Source organism: Erigeron canadensis, chromosome 9 (genome assembly GCF_010389155.1).
Source record: "Erigeron canadensis isolate Cc75 chromosome 9, C_canadensis_v1, whole genome shotgun sequence".
NCBI lineage: Eukaryota > Viridiplantae > Streptophyta > Magnoliopsida > Asterales > Asteraceae > Erigeron > Erigeron canadensis.
The window spans coordinates 36180648-36203129 of record NC_057769.1 but is presented as its reverse complement, the minus strand read 5'-3'; the positions used below and the strand labels follow the sequence as shown (position 1 = coordinate 36203129).

The window sequence follows — 22482 nt, the reverse complement described above, 5'->3', positions numbered from 1 at the left end:
ACGTCCCACACCTCATGGCTCATGGTACATTTTGGTTTGAGGTCATGTTTTGGAACTATTTCAGTAAATGTCCCAGTTGTAAAGTCTTTGAGAAATGGTATTGTTGTTATGGGCGAAAATGTTGCCAAAACGGGTAAATGACCCGTTTGGGTTGTTCTTGGAATTGTGAAACAAGTTATGTTGTAATTATGTTTGTAATGCGACTACCTTGCTGTTGGAAACCTTTGAAAAGTGTTTTGAGAAGTTCGCTTTGAAATTTGAAGTTTGCTAGTTGGATCAAGTGTTAAAATGAGTTTTAGGATTGCTGTCAGGTGGTCCACTGCGGCGCAGTGGGGGTGACTTTGCCCACTGCGGCGCAGTGGAATCCCACGGAATTAATGTTGGTCCTTCCCACTGCGGCGCGGTGGGAGATGTAACGAACCCACTACGGCGCAGTGGGACATATTCCGGTTCTGGCCTAGGATATCCACTGCGGCGCAGTGGGTCGAGGACTCCCCACTGCGGCGAAGTGGGATGTAAAAAAAAAAAAAAAAATTCTTATGTTTTTGGTTTATCAAGTCTGGTGCTTTCAACTACAATGCTCAAGAGATGTATGTAGAGATTTAGCTACATGAAGTTGTCGGGAAAATATCTCTTTATTTTAGTGATTTAGTTTATTTAGTTTATTGTACTTTTATTATATATTTATTTGTAGTCTTTTGCCTACATATAGAGTTCGATATTTAAATTTAGGTATATTTTTTTTTCACATCTTAATATTTTAATTAACAAAACTATAAAACTAATAAGCTATTCATTTGCCTTTGGCTTGGACTGTGATTATATTAAGGTATAGACTTTGCCTTTGGCGGGTCTTCGTGGAGTTTACCGGGCGGGCGGGGGTTCGGAATCGGATAGGTCCAAAGTATCCAGTCCGGATACCCGTGATCCGGCCCTTGCTGTTCTAAAATAATAAAATAAAAAAAATAAGCTATTCATTTTACAATAAATATTAAAAATTTTTTAAAAATTGTCTCTTTTTATTTTATGTAATTATACCTTTGAATTACCAGAATTACCCTTGACTTTTTATGTTTTGTCTTTAATAAATTATAATTTACACTCTAAACCTTTATTTCAATAATCAACACTTTAAGCTCTCATATTCTAAATTCTACTATCACAATTACATCAACTTACACCACTTGACACCGCCACCACCACCAATAGTTCATCACCGACACCACTAGACCGCCTTCACCACTGCCGCATTGCGCGGGTACCATGCTGGTATCTATACAATCTATATCTATGTATACTATATTATAAAGTCTAGCTAACATTTAAAGTTTTAATATTTACTTCCTCATAAGATTAATGAAGTACCTAAATTGTTCTTCTTCTTTATTCAATAATTTAAACATCTCTACCTAATATACCTATAATACCTTTAAATCTAAATCACTCATTTTTTTCTCTCTTAAAATCTCAACCACTCATTTTTCCTCTCTTCTCCATAAATCATTTTATTCCTCTAATTTTTTCAAAATCTTTTATCTCAAAAACCGTACATCGATAAATTATAAAAATTGTATGAGTGTTCTTAAAATTTCATGCTCTTTCATTAGAGATGTCATTCGATATACTTTCGACAAATTTTCTAAATCCGAGGCTGAAACCCGTACGAGTAAAACATTTGCTATCATACTCTATGACTTATCACCTCTTATGACCTATAACTCTCACCATCTCACCGACGCAACATGCGTGCACTTACTCTCGTTTACCTAACATAACTATAATACCTTTTTGTTCTCCTCAAATCTCAACCATTATTTTATTTTTTCTCTCCTCATAAATTAATTTTTTTCCTAATTCTTATAAAAACTTTAATATCAAAACAATACATCATCAAATTATAAAAATTATATGATAGTTGCTAACATTTCATGTTTTTTCATTAGAGATGTTATTCGATATAGCTTCGACGAATTTTTAAATTCAATGACGGATTCTGTCAAAAAGATTACTTCATCACCGCTATCGCCACAACCATCATTATACTACCATCCTGCCCTCACCTCCATCGCCGCCACCATACATGGATACCTTTCTTGCTTAAATTTAATAATTACATATTCACTTGTTTCTATATTTCCTTTTATTTTTACCCGACGGGTGTAATGTAATGTCTCATAAACCCAGCGGCCCTCACTCAAAACCTTTATAAGGGTTTATCAATGAATGTCAACTGAGGCACATCTTGCCATATTACGAAAGGGTTTTAAGGTATGAATTCCGTGTATTTCTTTATTACGAAAGTTATTATTTTTAATGTATGTGTTGTTAGCCCTTTGTTTGTTTGTAGATGTGTCTGATTACATTGTTAAATTATAGAGTAAATTCCATCTGTTTGTTAAATTTATGAAGTGATTTTTGTAAGATATTCAAGCTAATAATTTGATGGAAAACTCATTTGTTCCCTTTTTAGGGTTTAAGCTACATTATACCTTATTTTAATAAAAAAAATTAAGTACAATAACTTTACCTAATTCCAGCATAAGGGGGAATGGGGATTTGACAAAAATCAACCATTTGATAAAAAAGAACAATATTCTCTATATATATTTGATAAAAATCAGAAGTTTGTAGAAACTGATGAGTGTTTGATTTCATCGAGTATGTGTATGAACCGATGATTATATGATTCAAAACAAGTCTCCGTGTTAACAGAACATTTTATTATTATTTGATAGAAACCTATAAGTCCTTTTCAGTTACTAAACATATTGTTAACGAATGAATATCTTAGATGGAGCATAGTAAGAAGCAGGAGGTTTCTAGTGTATATTGTGACCGATTCCCTCGTTTATCTGCAAAATATCCATGGTTTGTCGTTCAGAACATGGAAGATGACATGGATGTCCACATTTTCTCCACATTAGAAAACCCGTTGTTTAAATATCATTGTCGAATCCCTGACCTGATCGGGAAACGTATTTGGAGATGTTTCCATGGCTGGTCGGTTCTCTCCAACTATCCTCACAACACTATGTGGTCTTTGTATAACCCATCCACTTGTAATGTCGTATCCCTACCTCCCCTGATTCTGAAAGACCGAGATTATCAATCTATCAGGGAATGCTGTTTGTCAGCCCCGCCTAATGATCCCAATTCAGTTTTCTTGTTAACAATAGCAAATAAGCCTACCTTTGTTTTCTGTCTGCTATCACCTAAAAGAAAGAAAAGCGCAAGAAAGAAGCCAAGGTGGACTGAGATGTCGTACTCTAATCAACTTAAGAAATTCACCTTGGATGGTGAATTAGTACATAGCCTTACGTGTTGCAATGGTAAAGTATATGCCCTAAATACCGACTGTGCTATTTCTGAGCTTTTTGTACAGGTTGATATTGTAGTTAATGATAGCGAAGTTGTGATAAAGCTACTGTTCTTTGGACCATGCCCTTTTGTTTCTTCCCATCGATGTAAAAAGTGGATTCATTTCCTGAAAGGATCATGTTCGGAATTATTCTACATTAGAGTAGGTTTTCTTGACGAAAATAAGAAAACACCTGGTGATGTGTATTTGTTTAGATTGGACCTGACTAGAATAAACTGGGAAGACTTAGAAGGCCTCAAGAATTGGGACATGACTGGTATGACGCATGATGATTTGAATGATTTGGAATCTGACGACTTCAATGACCTGGACACTGCTAGATTAATGTGGGATGAAGTGCAAGACCTTAAAGGCTCCAATTTTTTTGTGGATCTTGGTTGTGATAACTCGATATTTTACACCCCTACAATTGGCTCAGAATTTGGGGATTTTGTATACATTCGTGATAAAATGGACAATGTAATATATTCATATAACGTCAACTATCAAACCATCATTCTATGTCCTATACCTTCTCCATCGCTCCCAACAAGCCATGTGTTGTTATGGGAATGCAGGTATTGCTGTTTTACTATTTGTACTTTTTATCGTGTGTGTTTTATTGCAGGAAAACTGTTTTTTAATATCATTATTTTTGTAGTTTACCGGAGGACAAAGAAGAAGACAAATCTATGGTTGATAATAAAAAAGATGAAGATGCAATAGTGGTAAGATCTGTTACTAATGGCCCCATTGGAACTGATGAATCAGGCCTTCTTAGTGTCCCGTTTGATGTTTTGGTGATGCTCATGGAGTTTTGTGTTGGTGTAGAATACATGAACTTCCGTGCTACATGCAAACGTTGTCATCTCGCAGCGCCTCTGAAGCTATGGAGAAACAAAACGGCATTAAGGAGCCTGCAAAGTTATTCTTTAGTTTCCCCGTGGCTGATGGCTTTGCAAAAACATCGAGGGGTTATCGCTTTTAAAGATCCAATGTTGGGTGATGACTACTATATGAAGAATTCAGAGATATCGGTTTTAAATGAGACAATATATTGTTCCCGGTTTGGTTGGTTGGTTGTTTGAAATCGGAGACTTATTTATAGTGTTCTTTAACCCTTTCACAAATGATCTTTGCGATCTTCCAAATCCAGGTTTCCATCTTGAAAGCTTATGCTTTTCAGCCCCGCCTACTTCCCCTGATTGTATTGTGGTTGGATTTGATCATATACCTGAATGGGACGTTTACATTCTATTCCTAGCTCAGGAACCAACCTGCTGGCGTAGGTTTCATTTAGGCCCTGATCCACTTTCTCTTTGTTTTCCAACATTATCCGGCCGTGATCTTTATGCCTTGTCTAACAACAGAGAACTCGTCGTTTTCAAAAATTTGGGTGAAGAAGATGTTGCTTGGAAGATTTTTGAAGCCAAAGTACCGACAAGTTCTTGCAGATCTGAGGTACAGTATTACTTGGTAAAATGTGATGAACATCTATTACTAGTCATTATGGGTGCGATTGGAGAACCCATTGAGATATTCAAACCTAACGACTCTACACAAGAATGGGAAAAAATAAATGGTATTGGAAAGCACATGATTTATATTTGTGATACGACATGTCTATGCATAGAAGCCAAAACTCAAGAAATGGAGAATAAGATCTACCTTCCTAAACTATGTTTAACAAACGGCAAGATTGTCTTCTATTCGCTGGAAACATGCACGTTTCACACTTTTAATGGCAAAAACATCCAAGAAAATGCAAGTGATGTCTCAAATGTTGCACATCTTTCTGCTCATGCATGGGTTCAACCAAGTTGGTTTTGCTGATTTTGCTATTTGCAGTTTACTTCTTTTTATATCTTAGACTTTGTTCTTTGTGCCAGTGTGGGGTTAAAGCCACTTGGTAGAGATGCCTCAAGTCAATGGTTCAATCTAATGTATATAATGCGTATCGGGTAATCTAGGCATAGGAGTATAAATAATGTAACGGTTAGCCGTTCAAAAGTAAGACCTGGATATCATAATTATATTTATTAGTAATAAACCTATGGGACATGTTAAACCTTTAGCACTCCCTTAGTTTTGTTTGATACATCTTCATATATGGAACTACTTTTTAATATATGAAACACAATCAAATTTTACTTGTTTTGCCTGCTCATATAATTTTAAGTTTACAACATGGGCAATATATCAGGTGCCAACTTAATATTATGTAAACGTATGTAATGCAAATACTTGAGTTCATTACTTATTCCTGCTATTGCCATTTTGTTTAAGAATAAAACTCCATTAAATTTGTTTGTCGACGGCCATTTCTGTGGCAGATAGTGAGTGCTATTGCTTTATCGTTCTTGTCATAGGTGTATGTTTTAGTTATCTAAAATATCTATGGTTGGGGGTCACTTTATGTTGATTTCTGTTTCTGATCACAACTCAATAGAACTAGTCATTCATTATGGTAATTGTTCATCCATGCTCTCAACTTCCCTTCACCTGAACATGCTACCTTTGGGTACAAAACTCGACTTTCAACCTTAATCTTTCGAAAACAAAACCTATGGGTGGATATAGAAACAAAGCCCACACAATCTGATCTTGAATCGATCAAAACAGTGACAATTAAAAGAAGTCCTTTTGTATACAATGGCAGATTGGGAAGCTAATAGCAAGATGAATCTAAAGGTATCTTACAATATGATATGTTTTGGGTTAGACAATGGCTGCAGTTGCAAGGGAGGAGCAGTTGTTCCAAAGTCAGAAGATTGAAGAAGCAAAATAGAAATGAGGAATGGGCAAAGAAGCAATAGACTAAAGAGTTGAAGAAAAAGAATGTTGCTAACACAAAGTTTGAAGCTTATGTATATCCACATATTGTATGTGTTTTGTGATTGTGTTAGTTATCTGATACGGAGTATATGTTTGTGTTTGATTTAATGCAGGGCATGGAGTTGATTTAGCTGAAGCCCGAGGCTAGGTTAATTGTGGGATATATGTAAATCCGGAAGCCAAGACGTTGTATATAATTCATTTCCATGGTATGTGTTTTTGACACTTGTGATTTCAGGTTACTTTCTAGTATCAATGCAATGGACCCAAAGTCAAACAAGATATAATTTTCCACATACAGTACAAGTATTCTGTTTAGTTTGCTTGTCATAAAAGCTTAAGTTCTACTTTTAACATCGTTTAACTCTATTTGATACCAAAGAAGTGAAGAACTGTTTGCTCAAAGTTGAGCTCAAATAAAAGTTGATATCTATGAACTGTGTTTAGCGATTGAAATTCTGGTAGATTTCTAAATACCAAATGTGTGAAAAATGTTAATTATGTTTGATAGAAAATACACATAGGTACATCAAAAAGTAGATTGTAGTAAGAGTGGGCCATAAAAAGTTTATCAAAATACAGGAATACAAATTAAACTTTATAGAATATTGGAAAACAAACCTCAGAATGGCGATTACACAAATCGGAGTTCTTAGATATCAATAGCACATCAATGAGTGTGATGTAGATGATCGAGAGAAACAAAATACTATTAGATTTACCAGTATGGCTTATAAGATAGTATGGAGATATATATGCTAAATGTTATGAATGCAGGAGTGCTCAAAGGTTCAATGGGCAGAATTCGTTTGGAATCTCATTGTATACCGAGTCATATACTACTTTTGTTTTATGGATATGAAGAGAGGCCTAAACTGCCTAGTATGCATTATAACAAAAGACTCGCACGACCATATATGTTTTGAACTTTGAAGGATGAGGGAAAATCGAATTAAGTACTCTTTTGCGTCGTTAAGCTGGTAGAAAACGGAAAGGTTCATGCTTTATCCTTCTAGTTTGTATAATCATCATTCTTATATACACATTACTTTTGATGGTTTAGGTCTACATGGATTAGTGAATTTTATATACATAAGATTGATTTAATGTGTTGCTGCTACCAGGGAAACTAATGGAAATAAGAGTTTGTTCAGAAAAAGAAAATTACAGAAACTGGCTTGAAACTAAATCACCATGAAAATCAGATCCTCTCTTTTCAATGGAAATTACAACTTGCCGATCGAATTGGAGGGTATCACGTGTCTAACATCCTTTGGTTCATAAGTTTTCTTTGCAATAACAATTTTTGCGATCTCCTGAGTCCTGATCATGACTGTCCACTGGAATGATTGTCATATTTTACTTAGCTTTTTCTTTCTTTTTCATTGTTACTTTGTTCTTACTAAAATTGTTCATCATTTAAAAGTACAATTTTCCTTTCAAAAAAAAAATAATAAATTTAAAAGTACACTTTAATGCAACAACCTTAAAAGGGCGTTGGATTGCATGAGGATTTGGAAATGAGAGATTTGAAAGTAAAATTAGAAAGAAAATGAACGATGGTCTTATAAATAAATTGTATAATACATGTGTAGGGATATAACTAAAGTTAAAGTTGTATATAAATTTTTTGTCATATGTACCATTTTGTTATCTAAGTTTTGTTATCTAAAGCATAAAACACTGTATAAAATTCATGGCTGGTAAATCACGTGTAACCTGCAACTTTCATCTATGGGATTATGTGGTCACTTGATGTCATACAACTTGGATTTCACCTCTTTAGTATTGCGCGTAGACTATGCTAGTTTTGAACTTACGACCAGTGCATTACCATTAAATACATACATGAGAATTGTTTATTATTATTATTATTATTATTATTATTATTACGAGAGGAATATACCCGCACGTTGCAGCGGTGATATGGGTGGTGATGTAATGACAATGACGGGGTGGCGGTAATGGGGTAATTTACTTGACGGGCTTCGCCCTTAGCCCTACGGGCTCCACTCTCGGATTTAAAAACTTGTCGAAAGTGTATCGAATGACATTTATAATGAAAGAGCATGGAATTTTAAGGAAACCCATATAATTTTATAATTTATCGATGTACGGTTTTTGGGATAAAAGATTTTGACTGATTTAGACTAATAAAATGATTTATGGAGGAGAGAAAAATAAATGATCCGTTGAAATTTGAGAAGAAAGAAAGAGTATTATAGTTATTTTAAGTAAATGTAAAATAAATATGGAAACATTTTGGGAAAGTAAATATTGAAATTTAAAATTTAGACATGGTCTTTTTGGTTTATAATATAGTATAGATTATTATTATTATTATTATTAAAAACAACTTTTATTGAAACTTTTTTAAAAAAATTTACAAGAAATTATTATTATTATTATAATTTTCTTTAATGAAATATGGCTTCACAATATAAATTTAAATTTGCAAATTTGGAGTTTGTTAACATAATTAATTAAAATTAAATTATGAAAATACTTGGAAGACTAAACGAGGATCTGCTCATTAAATGGTCTTTTTAACGCGGAACTAATAAAAAGAACATATATACATCTCACGACATTTACAAGTAATTCAAATATGTTGAAGAAAAATAGATAATCAATTTTCATGTTATCACTTAATAACTTCGGGAGTTCCTTTCAATAGGGATGTTATGTTTGGTACATTCAGACGAGTTAAGCTTCGTGTTAAGAAAGACGAGCATAGTGCCCGCGCGTTGCGACGGCTAGAAGGCGAGGACAACATAAAAGAAAGACGGTGGAGAAATAGGGCGGCGCGGAGGGTGATAGAAGGTTGATAAGAGCGTGTAATGATTAGAAAGAATGGGGAAAAGAGAGTATATAAGAGTTTTATGTTTAAGTAAGGGTGTAAAGGGTATTATGGAAATACTGAAAAAAATGCTTAATTTTCTAAAATAGTTGTTCATTATGTTTTATAAGGGAGTATAGATATAGAGTATAAAAGTATAGATATAAATATAGATATAGATAGATGTGCGGGTAAATTTTTTAATATATTTTTTGGAAGGAAGATAAACAATTAGATCGGCTAATATTTTTGTTTTTGGATTGAGGGACATGCATATGTTGGGCTAATAAGGATCTCCCCATTTGTGGGCTTAGGATGTAGTACTTCACGGCAGGTCATGCTTTTTAAAAATTGATTTACACAAGATGGTAAAAACATAAGAATGCGTGTCTTCACAACTAACACATATTTACACAATTTGCATTTAATACATTTGGTTTTCTCGCACATGAGGCAATTGAGTTAGTTGGCATGGTCGAGCAGTTCATGCACAATTATATTATGATGTCTAGGTCAATGAATTAGTTTTTAAGCGTTTTAGATTTGCAAAATCAACGTCGTAATTTGTTGCTCGTTTTCTTTATATTTTTATGTAAAGTTGTTACAGTTTGATTCAATAAGTTAATTTAATTTAAAAGAATCTTGTTATAGAACTTCAAAAAAAATAATAATAAAAAATTAATATAATTAGAATCTGATTGATTGTAAATACTTATTAAATTCGCTAATACTTTAGAAAGAAAAAAAATATACATATATATTTGAAAGTTTATTATTATTCACAACTTACCAACACCCACCAATATGCGGGGTGGCATCAAAATTACAAAATGTTAAATCAGGTTAGAACGACACCATTTCTCTTATGTAATCGCCGGATTATTCCTCCTACATTTATATAGTGAGAAACCTAACGACTCGATGTCTTCGCTAATCTTTTTTATATTAAACTCAACTTTGTCAAATATTTGGTTGTTGCGGGCTTTTCAAATGTACCAACAAGTAACAACAATGATATTTTTTAAAAAAAAGTATCGTCTTTCACAGATATTAGGACCCAATACCATCTTCAATGATGTATGGGGGTATTAAAATGTAGAGAACTTTACTTTTAATAAAGATAAAAAGATTTTTACCCAAAGTAAAAAAGACCTTGTTGTAAGTACTATCCATGATCTTTAAAGACATACTGGATTATAACCCGCGTAAAACGCGGACAAAACCTATAAAAAGATTTACATTTATACGTATAAAAAGCTAGCACAATGATATAATAAATAATTAAACGCTATTAAAAAATATGACAAAATAATATATAAAATAAGAATAATGAAAATAAACCGGTTGTTTCTTTTATAAATCAACCATGGTATAAATATAATTTCAAAGTCTAAAGTTTGATAGTGGTTTCTCATCCACCTAACAAATGTTTATTAGTTTTATGAAGTATATGATTATACTTTTAAAGATTACAGCATACGTTTTTTTCCAGTTAACTACGTATACCATAAAAGTTATATAGATTTACGGTATGCACAAAATAATTTGATACACAAATAGTAGTGGTTTTATAAAAGTTGATTTTATGCCTATGACCCACAAGCATGTAATCTCCTTCATTGAAGCCATAGCGAAGTTATTGATTTCCTAACGCCTCCTTCATTAAAGAGAAACTTGAATGGGAAAACTTTTGGGTTGTTTGCTTCCAAAGTATGACAATTTAAACCCAGATATTCCAAGATTCTTTGAATGCGTCAATGTCAGCCATTTTATCGAACACAACTTGATATGCAATGATATTGTATATATTGATGGAAGCAAATATATAAATCTTTATTATGCTAACGTTTAGAGGTATAATATTCATACATTTTTCATATCACGATAATGACTGTTGTCATAATATCTTTTATGAGCTCATTAAAATGATACATTATAAACAATAACAACCCTATTTTTCAACCTTAATCATATATCATCAAGTGTATATTTATACTTCATAACATAAGGTTAATTTAAACCATAATCCAATACAAAACTATTTGTTATTAATTATTTGTAAGAAAATCAAATACGAAAAATAAACTATAATTGAAGATGGATCATAATATTACTTGACACAAATTAAACAGGTGTAAATATAATTGCTAATACTTATTAGAACATCAAATATAAAAAAAAATATAAGATGCATCGACATAGGTTTTTGAAACAATCATTATTTGTTTACAAATCAAAAAAGCTAATTTCTTTAATAATTTTTTATTATACTAAAGCACAGTTGCTCTAATAACTTATCGACCAATCATATCTTTCAATTTTTCTAACTTTTCAATTTTGACTTTTTATTGACTTTTTGTTATTATATATAAAAAAAAGAAATAAACACAATATGTCGACCATGATGTTATTAAAATTAAAAAACCTTAAGATATATATCACATTATTAGAAACATTAAAAATAAAAAATTGATGCATACCATGTATCCTAATCCATATCGGTTCCTTACACAATATTTAAATAAATATACATTATATAGATATTTAATTTAATATCTAATGTAAACAACTCTAGATCCTACCTTAAATACAATACAAATCGTAAAACATAGATCGATATACAACATCTTTATCTTAAAACACAATAGCAATATATGCTTCTAATGCCCATATATTACATCATTTTGCTTTTTATTTCATAACTATATTTGAATTAAAACATTTTACGTATATCTTTAACTTAAAAATCAAAAGCGAGTTAAATCTATGAAGATTTAATATTGATAATGTTGTAAACTCCGTGTCTAATGTTGGACACGGGTCTAAAATCTAGTATTAATTTATAAGAAGATTTATAAAAGCGTATTGATTTTAATAATATTCATCTATAAGAAAATCAAATATGAAATCAAAATAAAATTAAAAGAAAATATATGATGATGTGAATCGAAAATGATATAAAAAAGTTAGATATATTAAAGAGTATCCAAAAAGTTAGACATATTAATTTTGATATGATTACTAGAATATTAATTAATAATATGTATTGTTGGAACATTTTATCTATAGTTGAAAGGCTAAAAAAATATTTGATTAAAGATTGAGTCAATGATGACGGTCATCATTTTGATTTAAAGGCAGAGAAATATGAAGAAAATTTAATTAAAGGTAATTAAAAGTTCTGTTTTAGTATTTATGAAAGATTGTTAGGTTTTTTTACCTCCACCCATGATCTTTAAAGACCTTGCTGCAAGTACTATCCAAGCCGGCGGTTAAATGTAAACCAAACAGGTCCAATACCGATAATAAGAAAATAGAAGGAGACCTGCACCAAACCTCAAATTTCGGTGGCCAGCCGTCTCTTCTTCGGTGTTACATAACCTGCTCATCAAACCCCTCGGCCCTGAAATCTAAGGTATGAAAATCAGATTTGTTAACCCTCTTTTTGTTTGTATTTGTGTATGCGTGTGATTACATTGTTAAACATTAGAGTAAATTCCATGTATTTTGTAATATCTATGAAGTGATTTTTTATATGAAGTTCAAGCTAATAATTTGATGAAAATCATATCTTTGCTCTTTTTTTAGGGTTTAAGCTACATTACAACAACAACTTCCCCCAATTCCGGAATAAGGGGATTTGATAAAAATCGAAACTTTGTTTTAACAGTATTTGTATAAACTGATGATTATATGATTAAAAATAAGTCTTTATGTTAACAGAATATTCAATTTTTTATTCGATAAGAATCTATAAGTCCTTTTCAGTTACTAAACATATTGTTTATGAATGAACATGTTAGAAGGAGCATCATAATAAGAAGCAGGAGGTTTCTAGTGTATATTGTGACCGATTCCCTCGTTTATCTGCAAATTATCCATGGTTTGTCGTTCAGAACATGGAAAACGACATGGATGTCCACTTTTTCTCCACATTACGAAACCCGTTGTTTAAATATCATTGTCGGATCCCTGACCTGATCGGGAAACGTATTTGGAGATGTTTCCATGGCTGGTTGATTCTCTCCAACCATCCTCACAACAATATGTGGTCTTTGTATAACCCATCCACTTCTAATGTCCTATCCCTGCCTCCCCTGATTATGAAAGACGGAGATTATCAATCTATCAGGGAATGCTGTTTGTCGGCCCCTCCTAGTGATCCCAATTCAGTTTTCTTGTTAATGAGAGCCAATAAGCCTACCTTTGTTTTCTGTCAAGTATCACCAAAAAGAAAGAAAAGCCTAAGAAAGAAGCCAAGGTGGATTGAGATGTCATACTCTAATCAACTTAAGAAATTCACCTTAAATGGTGAATTACTATATAGCCTGAACTGTTGCAACGGTAAAGTATATGCCTTAAATACCAACTCTGTAATGTGTGAGGTTTTTATACAGATTGATATTGTAGTTAAGGATATAGACGTTGTGATAAAGCTACTGTTCTTTGGAACAAGCCCGGATCTTCCTTCTGATCGATGTGAACACTGGATTCATTTCCTGAAAGGATCCTGTTCGGAATTATTCTACATTACAGTAGGTTTTGTACACATTCCTGAAAGGATCGATGTGAACACGGAATTATTCTACATTACAGTAGGTCGTGATAACTCTATATTTTACAGCCCTACAGTTGCCTCGGAGTTTGGGGGTTTTGTACACATTCGTGACAAAATGGACAAAGTAATTTATTGTTACAACGTCAACTATCAGACCATCATCCAGTACCCTTTACCTTCTCTATCCCAACCAACAAATCATGTGTTGTTATGGGAATGCAGGTATTGTTTTTGCAAGACTACTTGTAATTTTTTTTATCATATGTGTTTTATTGCGGGAAAAATGTTTCTTTATATCATTATTTATGTAGTTTACAAGGTGACAATGATGAAGCCGTATCCACAGTTGAGAATAAAGAAGAGGAGGATGCAATAGTAGTGGTAAAGTCGGTTACAGATGACCCCATTGGATTCGATGATTCAGGCTTTCTTAGTATTCAATTGATGTTTTGGCAACGCTTATGGATTTTTGTGTTGGTGTGGAATACATGAACTTCCGGGCGACGTGCAAACGTTGTCATCTTGCTGCACCTCTAATACAATGGAGTGACAAATTAGCATTAAGGAGACTGCAAAATTATTCTTTACCGTCACCATGGCAGATGGCTTTGCAAAAACATCGAGGGTTTATCGTGTTTAAAGATCCGATGTCGGGGGATGAGTACTATATGAAGAATTCACGGATATCAGTAATTAACGAGAAAATTTATTGTTCCAGGTTTGGTTGGTGCTTGTTTGAAATAAGTGACTTATGATTGGTGTTCTTTAACCCTTTGACAAATGATCTTCGCGAGCTTCCATTCTCAGGTTATCATTTTGAAAGCTTATGGTTCTCGGCCCCACCTACTTCCCCTGATTGTATGGTAGTTGGATATATAAATATACGTGTATGGGATGTTTGCGTCCATTTTGTAGCTCAGGAACCAGCATGCTGGCATAGGTTTCGTTTAGGTCCTGATCCACGTTCTCTTTGTTTTCCAATATTATTTGGCCGTGATCTTTATGCCTTGTCTAACAACGGTGAACTCGTTGTCTTCAATAATTTGGGTGAAGAAGATGTTGCTTGGAAGATTTTTGAAGCCCAAGTACGAACTACTTCATACAGATCTCAGGTACGATATTACTTGGTAAAATGTGATGAACATCTATTACTAGTCATTGCGGGAGCGATTGGAGAACCCATTGAGATATTCAAACTTAATGACTCTACACAAGAATGGGAAAAAATAAATGGCATAGGGAAGCACATGATTTATATCTGTGATACATGTCTATGCATTGAAGCCAAAATTCCAGAAATGGCGAATAAGATCTACCTTCCTACACTATGTTCTACAAACGGCAAGATAGTCTTTTATTCACTGGAAGCATGCATGTTTCATACATTTAATGGCAAGATCCACGAAAATGTAAGGGATATCTCGACTGCTACACATCTTTCTGCTCATGCATGGGTTGAACCAAGTTGGTTGTGCTGATTTTGTTATTTGTACTTACTTTACTTCTATTTTTATCTTAGACTTTCTTATTTATGCCGACGTGGGGTTAAGGCACTTGGTAGAGTGTTATGCCTATGGGTCAAGTCAATGGTTCAACTTTCGTATAGGTATATGGAGTAGAGATAATTTAACGATTTGCGGTACATATTCATTATTATAGCATCTTTCCAATCATTTTTGTCTGATACATATTCATATACGAAACACTATTGAATTTTACTTGTGTTTTGGGTAACAACTTAATATCATGTAAACATATGTAATGCAAATACTTTAGTTTATGTTTTAATCCCTTCTATTGCCACTTTCTTTAAGGATAAAACTCCATTAGACTTGTTTGTTGGCGGCCGTTTCTGTGGCCAAGTGTGAGTGAAGGGATATTGCTTTATCCTTCATGTCATAGATGTATTTCTTGGTTATTCAAAATTTCTATGGTTGGCAGTCACTGTATCTCGTTGATCTCTGTATATGATAACAACCCAAGAGAATCAGTCATTGAGTATGGTAATTGTTCAAGCTTGCCCTCAATTGTTCCCTTCCATTCACTTGAAATTGCTACCTTTGGGTACAAAACTCGACATTTAACTTTCAAAATAAAATAAACATATGGGTTGATATAGAAACATAATCCACATGATCGAAAAGGCACCCAAAGTCTATTTTTGACACGTGATTTCAGGTTACTTTCTAGTATCAATGCAATGGACCCAAAGTCAGAACAAGATTTTGCAGGTGATTTGCCACATGCTTTCTAGTTTCTATATAATCTGTTTAGTTTGCCTGTTATACAGGATTGCATATATCTCTGCTTAAGTTCTACTTGCAACATGGGTTTACTCCATTTTGATAGCAAAGAAGTGAAGAACCTTTTTTCTCAAAGTTGAGTGTTCTGGTAGATTTTGACATACCGAATTTTAGCAATTTTTTTTTTTTTTATCATGCTTGATTGAAAACTACATCAAAAAGTAGATTATTGTAAGAGTGTGTCGAAAAAAGGTTTATCAAATTGCTGGAATACAAACCAAACTTTATAGCATATTGGGAAACAGACCTTTAAATGGCAATGACACAATTCACAGTTCTCAGAAACTAATAGCACGTCATTGAGTGTGATGTCGATGATTGAGAGATACAAAATTCTACTAGATTTACCAGTGTACGTTGCTTATAAGATAGTATGGAGATATCATATATGCAACGAGTAGTGCTCAAAGGTTCGATGGGCAGGATTATATTGGTGTGGGATTTTCAGTTTATACCCAGTCATTCTTTTGTTTTAGGGACGGCAATGGAGGAAAATATGCAAAGATAAATCTGAAAATGGTAACCGAACACAGAGGTGTAAACTAGGACAAAAGATCGACTCGCAGGACCATATATCTATTTAGATATACGAAAATGTAGATTCAAATAAGATCTGGAGCAAGATGATCAAGGATGGGGCCAAAGTGAAAGTACTCTTTTACGCCATTCAGCTGGTACACAGCGGAAAGGTTCATATCCTCTGAGCTTGTATAAGAATATATATGGTGAGTTCTACATACAGAAGATTGATTTAATGTGTCGATGCTATCAGGAAAACAAATGGAAAGGAGAGTTTGTTCAGAAAAAGGAAATTACACAAACTGGCTCGAAGCTGATCATGACCCATCGATCTCACATAATTTCTACACATCTAGACATGCAACAACTACATTCAAGTTGAATAGAATCGTCATTATTTTATTTAGTTCTTATTCATTGTTAGTTTGTTTTTACTTGTGTAGTCAAACTTATATTTGAAAAGGGCAATCATCACACATACATGAAACTAGGATTTTCTAAACCAAAATATGATCACCTTACTAAAATTGTGTGTCACTAAAAAGTACGAGTACCATTTAACGTAACAAAGCGAGTTGTTTTGAAGTCGATAAAAAAAAGTAATATTTGAATGGAAAAGTGATTATATGTTAAAATATGTAATTTTAAAAGAACATATAAATATATGTTTTTAAAAACATAAATTTGAAAACTTAAAATTTATTTTGAAAATGTAAAACCAAACACCCCTTGATGGCGTTTGATTTGCATGTGGTTTGGAGATGGGTATAGATTCCAAAAAATAAATGAGAAAGAAAAGATATGATAGTTTTATATGAAAACTGTGCATCATCTATCTATGTTTAGGGTAGTTTTAATGTCAATAAAAAATTTGTATCTTTTTCCAAAGTCCACCCTTAAATATTATAGTAGTGTACAACTATTTAAGGTATCTTAATTACACGCTTAAGGTTGCGTTTAACAACATGAATTAAATTTGGGGGAAGAAAAGAAGAGAAAAGAATGCTTTTTTATTGGCTCTTCTTCTTTTTCGGTCACCATGGTTTCCTTTCTTCTTGATAAATTGTATTCATGGTATGTGTTGTTTGAAAATGTGGAGAAGAATGTGACTTATTTGTATGTATATCAGTATATGTATGGATTCTTGGCAATGGAGATTTACATGGTGTCGCATGTATGGATTTTGAGTTGGAATTTATATATATATATATATATATATATAAAAGTAGATGGATTTTCCATACATATTTGTATGTAGATAAGCAGCAACGGAGATTCTTGGCAGTGGAGATAAAGGAATATATATATAGAAAATTAAAAATGAGTTAAAAAATCCATGTAATTAATATGACTAAATTAAAAAACTCAAAATGAAAATAAAATGAAAAAATGACTGGCTATCTAATGGTAGACCCAACATAGTTGGTTTAACCGGTTTTTTTTCTCACGATAGGACATATTTTTGTTTGGACCTTAATAAAGTGACAAGTTGAGGTACTTTTCAAGTAAAAAGCCCTTTAAGGTATTTTAATTACAACACTTAAGGTTGTGTTTAGCAAAACCCTTATATTTATTATTAAAAGTAGAAAGAAGGAGATTTAACTAAAAATTAAAGTTTTATACTAATAACTAGACGGATACCCGCGCAATGCGGCGTGATGGTGGTAGCGACGAAGGTATGGTGACAACAGCAGTGATGGCGGCGATGTGCGACAGTGATGGTGATGGTGGCGTGATGGTGAATGTAAATTAATTAAGGTAGGAGGGGTTAATATGATGTTTTAATAATTTATCAATTCAAGCAGCAAGGTTGGAAAAAGTGGTTAACACTCTTGCCTCCGGAGACAGAGGTCATGGGTTCTATCCTCATCCCTTGCAAGGTTGGAGGTTCTTTTCTATCTTTAGATAGAACTTGGAAGCAACCTCTCTACACTGTCGTGGTAGGAGTAAGGCTGTCTACATCTCAACTTCCCTCATACACCGTCAAGGTATTGGGACCCAAAACCCGTAGAATACGGCATTAGGCGTTACTTACTTATTTCTAAGAATTTATCAGTTTATTTATGATGGTTTCTTTAATTTACTTTTAGTGACAAGTTTGGGCCCAACGGGATTGGTTTTCCATATATCAAACTAACCAATCCAATATAGAAAACCCGTTATTTCCAAACCCGAAATCATTTTGTTACCATATTTGAACCCAGAAACCTCTAACTCTCTGTCTGAGTGTAGTCTCCCACTCTAATCGGAATATCAATTTTAAATATATTTATTAAATTCGGTGAAAATTAAAAAAAAAAAAAACAAATAAAGAATACGAGTAAATGGTTTAGTTCTTCCTGTTCGATAATAGCGAGTCGCCCCTGAAGTTAAAGGTATGAATTCCGTGTGATTAATCTATTAATTATTACTATCAAGATTTAAACCCTATTTTTGTTTGTCTGTGTGGTTAATCACATTGTTGTACTTTAGAGTAAATTCTATCTATTTATTATGGTTATGAAGTGATTATTATATGACGTCATTCAAGATAATAATTTGATCACATCTTTATTCTTTTTAGGGTTTATTAAGCTACATTATACCTTATTTTGTTTGATAAATATGATTAAGAACAAGTTTTTGTATTGTTTGCAATAATTTATTTTTGTTTGCAATAATATTGTTTGTGTGATAAATATCGAAGAGTCCTTTTCAGTTACTAACTCAAATATATTGTTATGAACGAATGAACATGTTAGATGGAGCATCATAGTAAGAAGCAGGAGGTTTCTAGTGTATATTGTGACCGATTCCCTCGTTTATCTGCAAATTATCCATGGTTTGTTGTTCAGAACATGGAAGACGACATGGATGTCCACATTTTCTCCACATTACAAAACCCGTTGTTTAAATATCATTGTCGGATCCCTGACCTGATCGGGAAACGTATTTGGAGATGTTTCCATGGCTGGTTGATTCTCTCCAACCATCCTCACAACAATATGTGGTCTTTGTATAACCCATCCACTTGTAACGTCATATCCCTGCCTCCCCTGATTCTAAAAGACGGAGATTATCAATCTATAAGGGAACGCTGTTTGTCCGCTCCGCCTGATGATCCCAATTCAGTTTTCTTGTTAACGAGAGCCAATAAGCCTACCTTTGTTTTCTGTCAACTATCACCTAAAAGAAAGAAAAGCCTAAGAAAGAAGCCAAGGTGGATTGAGATGTCATACTCTAATCAACTTAAGAAATTCACCTTAAATGGTGAATTACTACATAGCCTGACCTGTTGCAATGGTAAAGTATATGCCTTAAATACCGACTCTTTTTTCGATGATGTTTTCATACAGGTTGATATTGTAGTCAATGATAGAGAAGTTGTGATAAAGCTGCTGTTCTTTGGAACAACCCCGGATCATCTTTCCGATCGATGTAAACACTGGATTCATCTCCTGAAAGGATCCTGTTCGGAATTATGCTACGTTAGAGTAGGTTTTCTTGACAAAAGTAAGAAAACACCCGGTGATGTGTTTTTGTTTAGATTGGACCTGACCAGAATAAACTGGGAAGAGATGGAAGGCCTCAAGAATTGGGACATGACTGGTTTGACGTATGATGATTTGTTTAAATTTGAACAAGACGACATCGAAGTCTTGGAAACTGCTAGATCTATGTGGGATGAAGTGCAAGACCTTAAAGAGGCCAATTTTTTTGTGGATCTTGGTCGTGATAACTCAATATTTTACAGCCCAACAGCTGCCTCAGAGTTTGGGGGGTTTGTGTGTTTCGTGACAAAATGGAAAATCTAATTTATTCGTACAACCATAACTATCAGACCATCATCGAATGTCCTTTACCTTTTCTATCACTCCCAACAAGTCATGTGTTGTTGTGGGAATGCAGGTATTGTTTTTGTACGACTTATACTTTTTTGTCATATGTATTTTAATGCGGGAAAAATGTTTATTATCATTATTTCTGTAGTTTACAAGGTGACAATGAAGAAGCAAAATCTATAGTTGATATGAAAAAAGAAGATGAAGCAATAGTGATGAAATCAGTTACAGATGACCCCATTGGAATTGATGATTCAGGCCTTCTTTGTGTCCCACTTGATATTTTGGCAGCGCTTATGGAGTTTTGTGTTGGTCTGGAATACATGAACTTCCGTGCTACATGCAAACGTCGTTATTTTGCAGCACCTCTAATACAATGGAGTGACGAAACAGCATTAAAGAGACTGCAAAATTATTCTTTACCATCACCATGGCTGATGGCTTTGCAAAAACATCAAAGGGTTATCGTTTTCAATGATCCGATGCTGGGGGGTGAATTCTATATGATGAATTCACAGATATGGGCAATTAATGAGACAATTTATTGTTCTAGGTTTGGTTGGTTGTTGTTTGAAATAAGTGACTTATGCTTAGTGTTCTTTAACCCTTTCACAAATGATCTTCGCGAGCTTCCAAATCCGGGTTATTATCTTCAAAGCTTATGCTTCTCAGCCCCGCCTACTTCCCCGGATTGTATGGTGGTTGGATATAATCATATACGCGAATGGGAGATTTTCGTCCATTTCGTAGCTCAGGAACCACCCTGTTGGCGTAGGTTTCGTATAAGTCCCGATCCACTTTCTCTTTGTTGTCCAACATTATTTGGCCATGATCTTTATGCCTTGTCTAGCAATAGAGAACTCGTTCTTTTCAATAATTTGGGTGAAGAAGATGTTGCTTGGAAGATTTTCGAAGCCAAAGCACTGACAAGTTCTTGCAGATCTCAGGTACGATATTACTTGGTAAAATGTGATGAACATTTATTACTAGTTATTGTTGGTGCGATTGGAGAACCCGTTGATATATTCAAACTTAATGACTCTACTCAAGAATGGGAAAAAATAAATGGCATAGGAAAGCACATGATATATATTTGTGATGCGACATGTCTATGCATGGAAGCCAAAACCCGAGAAATGGAGAATAAGATCTACCTTCCAAAACTATGTTCTACAAATGGCAAGATAGTCTTCTATTCGCTGGAAACATGCACGTTTCACACTTTTAATGGCGAAAACATCCAAGAAGATGCAAGGGATGTCTCAAATGTGGATGTCTCAAATGTTGCTGCACTACTTTGTGCTCATGCATGGGTTGAACCAAGTTGGTTGTGCTGATTTTGTTATTTGTATTTATATTTTACTTTTATTTTATTTTTATCTTAGACCTTGTTTGTGCCGATGTGGGGTTATTTGTATCATTGTATGGAGTATAAATCGATCAGCCGTTCAAAAATAAGGCTTGAATATTATTGTTATATTTGTTGTTTTATTAATAAACTTTATGGGGCATGTTAAACCTCTAGCTCATCTCTAAATTCTAATCATTTAGCTTGATACATTTTCATATAGGAAACACAAAAGGGTAATGATAAATATGCTTAAAAATGTGTTGAAAATTATGCTTAATGGACCAAGTTTAAATATAGATTTAAAATAGGCACATTGATTTTTTTTTTCCTTAAATTATACCTGTGTTTTGCGTCCTCTTATAAATTTTAGGTTTACAACATGGGCAATATATACTTAATAATCATGTACACTAATGTAATCACGTTACTTAAGTTTATTGCCTTATGCTTCTATTGCCACTTCATCTAAGAATAAAACTCCATTAGACTTGTTCGTCGCAGCCGTTTTCGTGGCCAAGTGTGAGTTCTATTGCTTTATTGTTCATGTCATAGTCTCATGATAGTATGTTTTAGTTATTTAAAATATCTATGGTTGGCGGTCACTTTATCGTTGATCTCTATTTATCATCACAACTCAAGAAAATCAGTCATCGAGTATGGTATTTGTTCATCCTTGCTCTCAACTGTTCCCTTCCCTTCACCTGAAATTGCTACCTTTCTGCACAAAACTCGACTTTCGACCTTTAATCTTTCGAAAACAAACCTATAGGATTATGTAGAAACACAATCCACACTGATAGGCCCCAAAGGATACTGAGTATATTGCTACTAGAGCTGTCGGGTCTCTAGAAACCGGAATTTCCCTTTTGTTGGCACCTTTGAATTGGTATTTGGGGCA

General features: G+C 33.6%; 2 protein-coding genes across 2 annotated transcripts; both read left to right on the top strand.

The window, feature by feature from the left end:
- Positions 1–2094: 2094 nt before the first annotated feature.
- LOC122581004 lies at positions 2095–5486 on the top strand. The gene is made up of 3 exons (XM_043753147.1): positions 2095–2268; positions 2792–3936; positions 4020–5486. The coding sequence occupies exons 1-3, from the start codon at positions 2224–2226 to the stop codon at positions 4444–4446; spliced, it is 1617 nt and encodes a 538-aa protein (XP_043609082.1). The 5' UTR covers positions 2095–2223; the 3' UTR covers positions 4447–5486.
- A 6785-nt stretch (positions 5487–12271) lies between these two features.
- Positions 12272–21710, top strand: LOC122582921. Its single transcript, XM_043755349.1, has 3 exons — positions 12272–12447; positions 12836–13812; positions 20382–21710. Exons 2-3 carry the CDS (start codon positions 12932–12934, stop codon positions 21568–21570), a joined length of 2070 nt encoding a protein of 689 aa, XP_043611284.1. The 5' UTR covers positions 12272–12447; positions 12836–12931; the 3' UTR covers positions 21571–21710.
- The last annotated feature ends 772 nt before the right edge of the window (positions 21711–22482 follow it).

Bases quoted from the DNA above. Each gene is read 5' to 3' on its own strand.
- LOC122582921 (XM_043755349.1), top strand. From the start codon at position 12,932: ATGGAAAACGACATGGATGTCCACTTTTTCTCCACATTACGAAACCCG. The intron at 13,813-20,381 runs GTATTGTTTTTG...TTATTTCTGTAG, and splicing joins GTGTTGTTATGGGAATGCAG to TTTACAAGGTGACAATGAAG.
- LOC122581004 (XM_043753147.1), top strand. From the start codon at position 2,224: ATGTCAACTGAGGCACATCTTGCCATATTACGAAAGGGTTTTAAG. The intron at 2,269-2,791 runs GTATGAATTCCG...TGAATATCTTAG, and splicing joins TATTACGAAAGGGTTTTAAG to ATGGAGCATAGTAAGAAGCA. The intron at 3,937-4,019 runs GTATTGCTGTTT...TTATTTTTGTAG, and splicing joins GTGTTGTTATGGGAATGCAG to TTTACCGGAGGACAAAGAAG.